This window comes from Meriones unguiculatus, chromosome 5, assembly GCF_030254825.1.
Source record: "Meriones unguiculatus strain TT.TT164.6M chromosome 5, Bangor_MerUng_6.1, whole genome shotgun sequence".
Lineage (NCBI taxonomy): Eukaryota > Metazoa > Chordata > Mammalia > Rodentia > Muridae > Meriones > Meriones unguiculatus.
In genome coordinates this window covers 89,059,163-89,071,480 of record NC_083353.1, presented here as the reverse complement: position 1 = coordinate 89,071,480, position 12,318 = coordinate 89,059,163, and the positions used below count along the sequence as shown (strand labels likewise).

General features: G+C 44.9%; 1 protein-coding gene across 4 annotated transcripts in view; it reads left to right on the top strand.

The window, feature by feature from the left end:
- Positions 1 to 12,318, top strand: part of Frmd4b (FERM domain containing 4B) — a 315,055-nt gene that overhangs the window by 148,586 nt on the left and 154,151 nt on the right. The window contains exon 1 of one of the 4 annotated variants that reach the window (XM_060383833.1): positions 12,210 to 12,306. The exons of the other annotated variants lie outside the window; for them this stretch is intronic. Coding sequence (XP_060239816.1) covers positions 12,283 to 12,306 — 24 coding nt within the window. The 5' untranslated portion in view covers positions 12,210 to 12,282. Of the gene's footprint in view, positions 1 to 12,209; positions 12,307 to 12,318 lie in introns of those variants that run through there. 4 annotated transcript variants of the gene reach the window in all.

Genomic DNA, 12,318 nt, shown 5'->3' with positions numbered 1-12,318 from the left:
GATCATATGCTGTTGTTAGGTTGTAAATAATAGCAAAGGTTTGTCATACTTATTTCAAATAAATCATATTTAATTGTCTGTTGTTTTTCTTTTATATTTTTATTATTTTACTCTTGGACAATAGATGTTTAAATGTATAAATAAATTGTGCATGTCTAGCATCTGCATATATGTGAAATAAGTACTTGTGTATGTATGCATGTGTGTTTTGTGTTGGTTTTATTGTTATTGCAACCCAATGCCCTACATACAAAACTTATGGGAGGAATTATTTATTTTCGCTCTCTGTTGCAAGTCCGTTACTGTAGGAAGGCCTGATGAAGCAGACAGCTTGCTTCTTGGAAACCAGGAAACAGAGAGCATGTCTGTGATGTCTGGCTTTCTCCTTTTTCCCTTTTGATTTGACCCTGGGCCCACAGCCTCTGCATTTGTGCCGGCTACATTCAGGATTATTCTTCTCTCTTGGGTTAATCCTCTCTGAAAATGCCTTCCCACACATACTTGGGGGTATATCTCACCAATCTCCATGAAGTCAAGTTGATAGTCAAGGTCAGTCATCATATACAGGTACATATGAGACTGCCTTGAGTTTTTCTAAGGAGTAAAACCATGAGCTGCTGCCTTCACTAAGCATAGCTGTGGCCTTCTTATCCTTGGTCAGCATCACTTCTAAGCTTACAGAATAACCGAGATAGCCCACCATCGACGTGGTTACACTCTATTGCAGGTATATCCTTTAGGAAATGCCTATGAAGTTTACAGAAGTTCAGCAAATGAAAATTTGGCAAGCGACATCCATATCCATTGCTTAAGGGGGGAAGTAGAAGAGCAGAGGGCTTATGGGGTGCTGAACCTCCTGGTAGGTTGGCTGGTCTGGAACATGGTGGTGATTGAATGTCAGGTGCAAAGGCAAAGAGCCAGCTACTATGGCTGTCATAGGCTGGAGGGACCTACAAGGAAAAAGAGAAGCAGCAGCATGGGGTGCCTTGGTGCCTTCCTGAACAACAGCAGCTTCTTCACAGGCAAGAATTAAATGACATCAGTCTGTTCTAACAGACCAGTCAATGAAATGAGTGTTATGTGTTTCGCTTAAGCAATAGTCACACATCTTGTGGGAGCCAAAGCTGATAGACATGCCAAATCAGTAATATTTTTATATCCTAAGTATAAGCGAATGAGGGGAGGAAATTCTGGGTTTGTTATTTTTTTTTACTTCCATAATTCTGAATTTAATTTGTACTATAAGAGTGTGCACAGTTTTTGCAAAACTTTCTTTTCAGAACACTATCCAAGCCAAGCATGGTGGCAAACACTTCTGATTCCAGAAACTCAGAAGGTACAGGAACAAAGACTGTGAGTTCAAGACTAGCCTGGGCATTATCAGAGACACTGTATCAACAAAGCAGGGAACACAACAAAGGAAACCTATTTCTTCAGGACCTGTGTGTAGACTGTTTCTGGAATAGCTCTGATTTTGCCACGTGCAGAGAGAGTCAGTATGTAGTAATGCCTCTGGTGTTTACATAGTGTGTCCACTTAATAATGACCACTAGTTATTATTGAGGCCATGACTGTAGAGCATGAAAGAACCTTTATGCATTTTTGAGAACCATAGAATTTTTGAGTCACTGTATTGTATGGCTTTATACTCCGGCATCTCCATTTACTGCTTAGCACATTTAAACAATTGGGTTATATCCCAGCTATAAATGGGCTGAATTTCACTTAGGTAAACCTAAAAGAAAATCACCAAAGCCTTTACTTATTTGCTAGTGTAAGCAAGGGAAAAGACATGGACAGAGAAAGAAAACAGCACTATGCCTTTTCTTTTTTACATCGTAATGACCCAGACCTTTGCTTATCAGCCATTTACAACCCATGGTTATTAATTTAAATGTGATATGTGGTTTAGCTTGAGTTGTCTCAGTGAGTTTTCTTGGCCACCAGCAGCCATGGAACTCCCCCATTTCTGTGAGAGAGACAGCAGGACTGATTACTTGAGGGGCAGTGAAGCTTCCAGGCTCATTCCATCAAGTGACTGTGTAGATGACACCCTGAGGGGGCTTTGGCAGAGTGGCCTACACTTGGATTTGTATGTAGTTTTTGGCCGGGGTTAGACTAACTCAGAGGTCGACTGGCATTGCTGGGAAATCCACCCCCAAAGGACTTTGTCATTCTTCCTAGCTGCTCTTCTGGTAGTGCCTACCAGGCAAATGGCCGAAAGGCAGGTCTCAGTGTGTATCATCCATACCACCTGCCCCCTCTACCCCTGGGAACTAGTTAACCTGATGCTTATATGCTTCTAATCCACCAATTTGAAATAAAAGCCTTCAAGTTGAGCTTTACCCTAAGGCTTTTGTTTTCTGTCTGTTTGTTTGTTTGAGTACTTGGTTGCACTCCCATTGGTTGCACTGAATTTGGGAGCTATGGAACCTTGGAGATTCAGGGCCTAGCTGACAGATGTTAGCTGACAGGGTCAGGTCTTAAGGGTTATACCTATCTTGCTGTCTGGTTGACATGCGAAGAATACCACATGCTCTTGCTACCATGGATCCCTCTGCTGTACCTCCCCCTGTCAAATTGTGACCTAAAATAGATCATTGCTCCCATGAGTTGCCTCTTGGGGGCATTTTGTCACAGTGTTGAGAAAAACTTACACAGAAAGCTTTAGAACTCGAGCCAGAGGAGTACGAGATGGGGCAGGGATAGGTATGGCATTTTGTGTGGCATGGCACGGCATCATCATGGGCTGTTTAGTCCCCTAGAGGTCCTCTCCTTTCATGCTCATTTTCTAAGCCTGCTACTTATAGCCATTTCTTCTACCCTCAACGTATAGGCCTGGTTTGATTCAGACATCTGTGGCACCTCCCATGTTTCCTTGGAAAATCCTCACTGGCCTCTGAGCTAGGGTTTCTCAACTGTTTCAGATCTTGGGATTCACAGAAGATCGTAGCCTTTCTAAGGCACCGGAACATGGGTGGGGCTGCCCAGGCATGGATGTGACCCATGTAGGTATTGTGGCTGCACTGAAGGCTCAGGAGACCCAGAGCTTGGGATGCTGTGGCTGAAGCTGATCATACTGCCTTTACTCCCCTGCTAGGAGTAAGTGTGTGACCTAAGGCAGGCAATGAGAGGTTGCCATGGAGATCTCATGCCTGGAAGAGTGGCAGCCATGTTGCAATCATGAATGTCAACTTGCAGAAAACAAGCTAAGTAGACAAACAGAAGGACCTTGGGGCCTTTGGGATATTGTTAATGGTAGAACTCACTTGAAACTGTTGTAACCCCGGGTGTTGAGATCAAATGTCTAGGAGTCAAGCAACTGTATTAGTTACTGTTCTCCTCACTGTGACCAAATCCCTGGCAAGGAGAAACTTAATAGAGGAAGGAATTATGGTTTGAGGGTGCACGGTCCCTCGTGGTGGGAAGTGATGGTGACAGGAGTGTGAGGGGAGCTGGTCACACTGCAATGAGTGACAGTGTTTGGCTCCTCTCTCCTTTTTCTAGAGTCTAGGACCCACATTTAGAGTAAATCTACATTCAGTTAATCTACTTGAGCTAGCCCCTCTCAGGTATGTTGGAGGCTTGTCTCCTCAGAGTCAAGTTCACAATCAACACACACTATCGCAAACACTTTCCATTCGGTTTCTTCGTTACTGCAGAAAACCTTTCTGGTACAATATCCACCCAAGATTGCGGCTTAGAAGAGAGTCATGCAACACCAAGAATAAAAGAGGCTCAAAATAGGAACCTCCTGAGAAGTGAGATCAAAAACCAGGGTTGTGCTGATAAAAGGAAAATGCTTAAGCTCAAAAGAAGGCAGGTTGAAGTAGGAGGAAAACCAACAACATCAAGGTCCTTTCTATGAAAGAGTCTGGGGCACCCTACCTGTGATGACTTCGTGGCTAAATGTCAGAGAAAGGAAAGTGATTCTAGGGATGCGTTTGAAGGGCTGAAAAGCATGGCCACTGGGAACCTGTACCTGGCGCCCTGTGGGGGAGGGCTCAGATCCTGCAGCCCATTTCCCAGCTGTTTGACTTTATGTAAAATGAAAACATCCATGGGCGTGGTGAGGCACACCTTTAATCCCAGCACTCAAAAGCCAGAGAGAAGAAGATCCCTGGGTTTGAGGCTAGCCAGGTCTACAGAGTGAGTTACAGGACAGCCAAGGCTGTACAGAGAAAGGCTGTCTCAAAGAACAAATTCTATATTCTTGAAAGTCATCGCTCCGTAGTGTGGTGTTGGCTCCTCCAGTGTCTGATAGGACTGCTTTAAGAACACTTAGGGCTGGTGAGATGGCTCCGTTGGTACAGGTGCTTGCCGTACAGGCCTGGTCACGAGAGTTCAATCCCCAGAGGCCCACACGATGGAAAGAGAGAACTGACTCCTGAAGGTTGTCCTCTGAACTCAGTGTGTACACTCAGACACCCATACACATGTCACACTGAGAGGGAAGCTGGAGCAGAAGGATCACAAGTCTGAGGATAACCTGGGCTACATAGTTAGTTCCAGGCCATCCTGAGCTACAGAATGAGACTCTTCTTGGAAAACTGCCAAAAAGAAGACGGAGGAGAAAACCTATAATACCCAGTTGTAGTGTTAGGGGACAACTATGCTGTCCTTTATTATCTGGTAGGAGAGGAATATGATAGATAAGACTTATTTGGCAGTTTCATGAAAAATTAAAGGCACATTTGTCCCATAATCTGTTTGCTCAGCTCTTGCATATTTATTCAAGGAAAGTAAACACATGTATGTTTGAGTCCACATGCGCGCGCACACAAACACACACTTTGTTCAGTGTGTGAAGCTATGCCCAAAGGAACACATCTCTAATTCAATTTATCTCAAATTCTAGAACAGGAGAAAAAGATCTATGTTGCTATAAATCTGAAAAGTGTCTGTAACATTGCCAGAGGCAATTTTCTGCAAGTGTTCTCTGTCTTGGTAGCTGCTTGTACAATGGATTTAATACGTAGGGTATGTAGGCATGTCCTGGCTATAAATTCTAATTTGTTTTTTTTTATTTGTGTTTGTGTGTGTGTGTGTGTTGTGATGTCTGTGTGTAATGTCTGAGTGTGACATACAAGCACATGTATGTACAGACACACAGAGGCCAGAGGAGGATGTCGGGTGTCCTACTCTATCAGTTTCTACCTTATTTTCATACCAAACTTAGAGCCCGGCTAGCTATTGGAAAGCGCCAGCAATCCTCCTATCCCCAGCTACAGAGGACTGGAAGTGCTGGTGCATGTCTGTAAACACAGCAGTCAACACCAGCTTGCAGCTACATAAGAAGATCCTGGGGTGGGGGTGGGGCAGGGTGGGCGGAGTGTAACTCTGTATCTTAAGAACTGGTAAGGAAAGGTAAAACACGAAGCTTTCTTTCCCAAGTGGGTGACTCTCCGGTGGCCAGCCATTCAGCAACACTGAACAGAGCATCACCCGTTGGCAGATGAGAGAAGATCTGTCTACACCAAGGTATTCTAGCCAACAGGGCTGGCAGAATTAGAAAGTTGCCGTGTTGCGGTCCTTGACTAGATAAATGACCTTGGACATGAACATTAGTTTTCTACAATAACAGAACCAATGCAAAAACAGCTACAGGATCTAGGGCGAGTCCCTGAACCAGCCAGAAGCAGAGGCCTTCTGGAACCACAGGAGCTAGGAGAAGCATCTTAAATGACGCTTGGAAACAGTAAGCAAGACTTGGGTGGTCAGAGAATTGATGGAGTAAGCAGCTGCCCCTCTTCAGCACGTAAATAGCAGTGAGGGACGGGTACCTGTAGATTAGCCAAAATATAAGAAAAACGAGAACCCGCGTCTAAATACGGTACCTGGTTTTGGATCTTGTTTCCAACAAAGTTGGGGGGAAAATGAGGCCAGACATAGTAGTATACGCTTTTAATCCCAGCACATTCTGTGGGCGAAGGCAGGCAGACCTCTGTGAGCTCAAAGCCAGCGTGTTCCACACAGTCCCAGAACAGCCAGGGCTACAGAGAGAGACTGATTCACTGGGAGGCAAGGAGGGAGAGAAAATTGGATGTGGTCGTACATGTGTATAATCACAGCGTTTTGGAGACTGAGGCAGGAGGATCATGAATGGGAAGCCACGCCATACTACTTAGTGAGACCGTGACCCAACAACATAAATAGGTAGGAAAAAATATTAATCGATTGGAAACCTGAGCTCTACTTAGATATTTGAAGATATTGAGGTGTTTTCTCCCTTCTAGCTATATGGGCTTATGCTCAAAAAGAACGTCATGGTTTTGTTTTTTTTTTTTTATGTTCAAATACTTACAGATAAAAATTACCCAAAGTCTTAGGTTTTGTTCAAAATGACCCAGAAGACAGGGAGGTGGTAAGGAAATGGATGAAGCAAGAGTGGCCAGATGAAAAGGTGTGTGCAGAAACAGTTTGTGCAGACACACTGTGTGATGCCAGTCCGCCACTGTGCGCTCCTCACGTCTTCCTTCCTAAAGTTTTATTTCAGGCAGGAATAACTCCGGCTTAAGGCTAGCCCGGCTACATCGAGAGGAAATGGAAACAGTTTTTGTTTTCTTTTCAACGGGAGTGAAAATGGGCAGAGAAAGGGGAAAACGAAACAGAATAAAATATCAGACTCTGCAGAAAGACAGGAAGGAAGTGAGACAGAAGGCCGAGTGGTGAGCCGTGCCATTTTCTGTGCTCATTGTCTGTGCAACCTCTCAGAAAGGCCCTTCGGGACTCAGGGCTCTGGGGACAGAGTCTGTTTTCTTATCCCCGACTGGGAGGCTCCTTGCATTGAGTTCTGAGTCTCCGTTTCCGTGTGTGACATGGACTTCAAATGTGGTCTTCTTGTCTTTATTTTTTCAAGCATGAGGAACTCATTAGGTTTTACAGAGTTTGTGTCCGTCGCCTGAAAAGCCATAGGTGCCTCTGGCCTCTTGCTGTGAGACAGACATGAGAACCCCAGGATGCCTGCCTCTTTCCCTCCAAGCTCTTCACCTCTGCTTTTGCGTTTGTGGTTAGGAAAGCAAGAGAATCCACCCTGCACAAGAAAGTTCCCTCTCTTCCTGCCTGGAGGAGAGCATGGGTAACAGATTTTTCCATCCATCGAAGCTGTTTTTCCTGGACACAGCGCACCCTTCAACAGCCACAGCATGTGATCTCAGGGAGACCTTAAATAAACTTTCAGTGTTCCTTATCAGCCGCAGTTTTAGCAACTTATGAATTCACTTTCTGTAGTTGGTGATTTTCCTTTTTAAACAGAAGTTCTTTTTTCATTCAGTAGCTGCTGAGAGCTTTCCAGGTGCCTTGTCCTGTAGCCCTGAATATAACAGACATGCCCTGTGCTCAGCCCAAGTCCCTGAAGTAGCTGTCTCTCCCATCTTGCCCAGCATTTTTCCTAGACAGGGTCCTCGTCCCTCTTTATCATGACTTCCGGTCATATTTACTTCATAGGTTTTTTTTTTTTGTTTGTTTGTTTTTAACCTTCATCTGAAACCATCTTGTGTATTATTTACTTTATATCCCTTGCGTCTCCTTTTTACCCACTGGCCTCTACCACCCGGCACAATGCCAGGCAGAGAGCGCCACATCAGTTAAGTTGCCCTATGCAAGATAAAGACAGGCAACTCCTTATTCAAGAAGAGCCAGGCATGGCAGGACCTGTAACTCCCACACTTGGGAGGCAGAGGGAGGGTCATGTGTACGAGGAAAGCCTCTCGAGCCTCTGCCTCAGAAATACAAGGGCTGGAGATGTAGTTCACAGGTAGAACATGTGCTCAGCATGCACACAGCCCTTAGTTTGACCCCAATCAACACAAAGTAACATTAACAGTAGTATTAAGAACTGTAATAGCCAGGCAGAGGTGGCGCATGCCTGTAATCCCAGCACTAGGAAGGCAGAGGCAAGGGGATCTCTGAATTCAAGGACAGCCTGGTCTACAGAGTAAGTTCCAGGACAGCTAGGACTACACAGAGAAACCCTGACAAAAAAAAAAAAAAAAAAAAAAAAAAAAAAGGAAAAAAGAACTTGTAATAAAGAAACAAAGCATTAAATCAAGCATGAGGCCCTTCTGAGCCTGAGATCCTGCGGGACCACAATGCCACCCTGAGCTCTCTTGGTACCAGCTCTAGTGCCTAGCACCTTATGACACCCAAAGTTAATAGTCTATGTGATGGTCAAAGACTTAGGAAATGAGGCATCCAAGTGCTGTGGTTACAAGTTGATAACAAGGAAAAGCAGAAGACAATGTGTGTGGAAGAGGTGCTGGTCCCAGTCAGGGAGGTATCAGATCCAGTGGCCACTGCTCTCCTCCAGAGCCACAAAGTCCAATTGGTCAAGACTTAGAACATGCTGCTTTCCAAGTCGATTTCCCTATAGCACACCCTTTTGTGTGTGTTTGGTGCCTGAGCACATTTGGAAGGAACCAAACTAGTTCTTAAGGCTGAAATCTGAAGGAAAATACTCCTTCAGAGCTCACTACACTTAGGGGTACAGGTGGTCTCTTAGTTAGGGCAGATGGCTTGGTGCTAGGCTAAGCTGTTGTTTGGGAGGATGGCAGCAAACTGCCTGTGTTGGGATTTACAGTGTGTCTGGCATTTGCCCAGCATATGAAGTGTTTGGTAACGTATTGGTGAATATTAATAATTAATATTCATTCATATTATTAATAAAGCTTAGTTATTCCTACATCAGAAATTTTCCCCAAGTAATCACACATGGAGACTATGATTTATTCAAAAGCTAAACCCAGAGCTGAGTGTAATCTAATCTAATACCCTACTATCAATTTATCTTCCGCCCATCCAAAATCCCCAATACTTGCAATTATTATCTTCTCTGGAATCTGACCTCTCTCCTCCCTCCTGCATCTCTCCCTTTCCCTCCTCCTCATGTTCCTACTTTGCTCCACACCTCTCTCCTGCTCAGCCAGTGTCAGCACTTTATTAGCCAGTCTGGGATAATTTGGGGGGTGAGGTTACCCAAACATTATTTTGGTTGTGTGAGGGATTGCTGGCAGCACAGTAAGAAGTTGAGGTGGGGGGAGGAAGCCATCTGAATACATAGTGGCTCTAGATCAACCCCACCCCCACAGTAAAGAATGAAAATGATAGTTCAGCGATGATGCAAAGAAACTCTATACTCCTTTAAGAGAAAAAGGGATCCTGAAGGCTAGAGAGATGGCTCAGCAGTTAAGAGCAGTTGCTGCTCTTGCAAAGGACTCGGGTTGGGTTCCCAGCACCCACATGGCAGCTTACATCTGTCTGTAACTCCAGTTTCAGGGAATCTGATATCCTCTTCTGACCTCTGAAAGCACTGTGCCCCTAGGGTGCTCATACATAATGCAAGGAGAACACTCATACATATAAAATAACCAATAGCTAAATTTTCAGGGGGGAAAAATGAGACCCTATATACACATATTTTCCCCTAAACTGCTATGCTTGTTTTCTCTTTTCTTAGTTCCAGGAACTGTGAAAGTCTCAGGTACACCTTGCCTGAGCTCACCAGGTAGGTGAGCCTGCAACTGTACTCACAGGTGTGGTTCATACTCTCGAGCCTCGTCTTTGTTTAGATCTTCTTCCTGACGTCAGTTCACATTCACAGGCACTCTGCTGGGGGTTACGCTTGGACTCCTCAGTGATTGTGTGTTGGAAGCTTCCTTCCCAAAACTCTGTGCTGGTGATATTTGGAGGTGGGGTTTTCGAGGGGTAGTGGGAGCAGATGAGGTCAGAAAGGTGGAGTGCCCATGATGGCATTATTGGTTTTATACAAAAAGGAAGAGACACCTAAGTCAGCAAGCTTGCTCTGCCTTTTTGCATGTGATGCCCACAGTATGATGGGGCCAGAAGGCTTTTAACAAATACCATCCATGACTGTGCCCTAGGATTTGCCAGCCTCCAGATAAATGAGAAAAATCTTTCTTTTTATAAATTGCTTATTCGTTACTGTTATAGCAACAGAAAATGAACTGAGACAGAGTTCTTCAACAGGACAGGTTAAGTCTACTCTAGAGCTGGGAGCTTGTCGGGAGGCAATGGGAAGAGCAGTCAAGTCAGATAGAGTGGGCTTCAACCATTCCTGCCCCTGTCTCTGATAGCCACTTGTCTAGGTGTGCCTCCTAACTGGGCACAGCATTCCTGTCCGGCAGCCTAATGCTGCTGGGTGAACCATTTCACTCCGAGCCTAGCTCTGTCCCTAGGCTTCCCCCATCCACCTAGAGCCTGTCTAACATTGTACTGATAGCACCCAGGATCCAGAGCCACATGGAGCAGTGGGTTAAGGATGGCTGAGTCGCAATGTCCTTTCTCTTAAAACTGGCAGGTAACAGAGAGTCTTTTTGTCCACAAGTAGAAGAAGAAACTATAGACTCAATGAGTGAAAAGTTCAAGGAATGGCTTTGGATACACTTGCATCCAGTAATCTAGTCATCCAGGGCTTGCCGGTGAAGCCTGTCTGTCTGTGACCCAGCTGCCAGCTAGGGCATGTCCTGGTTGCTCTAGGCTGTCATCCCAGTCCCTTTATCACTAAACAACAATAGAGTATTTCTGGAACACGAAAGCCGGAGATGAGATATTAATCTAATACTTCTGAGCATTTGAAATCAAATTAATAATCTGAGGCTGAGTAACAGCTACTGCTCTTTTTAGAAATAGGGTGCTGGAAAGTACACCCAAGCCTTTGTGCATGCCAAAGTTCTGCCACTGAGCAGCACCCAAGTTTTTACCTTCGCTCCCCTTCTGTGTATGTGTACTGGAACTGATTAAATACTTAAAAAGTCCCTCTCTGAGTTATCTTCACAGTCCGCCTAATCATGGCATCTTCACTTAGGCCCAGGCTGGTGGAGACTCACACCTTTCTGAATGTCCCCTGGGATGTCATTACCAGAACCCTTTCTCGTTTATCCTACAAACATGCATGTGGGTTCACAGCAGAAGCACTGACTGTGCGGCCCCTTGGAGTGCTTGAGCAACTTGCTTCTTTCTTCCTAACTAACTGCCAGCTCTCTCAGTTGTCAGAATGAACATGATGTGCACAAATCGCCAAGTCCAGAGTAAACTGTCTTCTGTGGCCTCGTTGTGTGACCTCTGTGTGTATCCAAATCTGTTGCTGCTTAAGTTGGCTTCTGGTTACGTCTTCCCCACAGTCTTTTGCCATTCAGAGTAAGCAAAATTTTTGGAAGGACTTGACATTAAGACCATTCTTGCTCCTTGAAGGATAAATTGGGGCAGGAGGGGAGACTGCTCACCCTATACATACATCAAGGCACCTGATACTTTCTGGCATGAGAGTCCCAGTGCCTGGCCTGCGCTGCTGTCTCTTTACCTCCTCCGACACTCTTGTGAAGATAGGGATTTTGGTCTCCATTTTACAAAGGAGCAAATGGGTTCCCACAAAGATCCAGTAACTTTTTCAAACCACTGCAAAGCACCAAGGTTTGTTTCACTCTAGAACTTACATTTTTACCCATAATGCCAGAAGACTCTGATTTTCAGGGGGAAGAACCATGGTGACATGTTATGAGCTCTTTCTGAACTTCCCGAAGAAAAAGAAGTCAATTAGTGACATATCTGAGTATTTTTCTCATTTTACCTTGAAGTGTAACATACTTTGAATATTCCCTACCTCATGAGTAACGCCACTGGTAAATTAGTCTACAGAATGCGAATGATGTATTCAGCCCTCTGTGAGTCCACAGTTAGCCTGCCAAGACACTCTGTGCCTGGCATCCTTGAAGCTAAATGATGTTGGTGTTTTCCCTGTGGAACTCTGAGTTCATTTCTGAGTGGAAAAAAAAAAAAGCCATTGGCATGTGATGTCCATGAGAAGCAAAGTTCATTAAACCCTCTACCTCAATTCCCAGGATAGCCCATAATGTTCACGGGAAGAGGAGCCAGATTGGAGTGTGAATGGTACCCAGCAGAGCCCATCTCTCTGAGTAATTCTCAGCTCCTCTTGACACAGCTAACGAAGCTGAGGACTCAGCACACAGTATGTCATCATGTGTTTAAAGCGTAAATGAAGAGAGGCTTTAGGTGGCCAAAAGAAATAGCAGGCTTTTTAGCTGGATTTTCCTCTGTTGCTTTCCTGACTCATGTTGAGAGGCTTTTGTTTCTAATCAAAGCAACAAACAGTAAGGTCACTTCCTTGCGATTATATGGCAGCGGAAGGTGTCGGGGGCTTTGGGTCCTCGCTTCTGCCGGCTTGTAGTCTGAGGACACAAGCACGCACACCCAAAGGCACTGAATACATGTGTTTTTCGTCCTGCGCCTTCTCGCCAGTCCCTTTAAATGAGCCTCGATCATGGATTGGAGGTAAGAGTGATC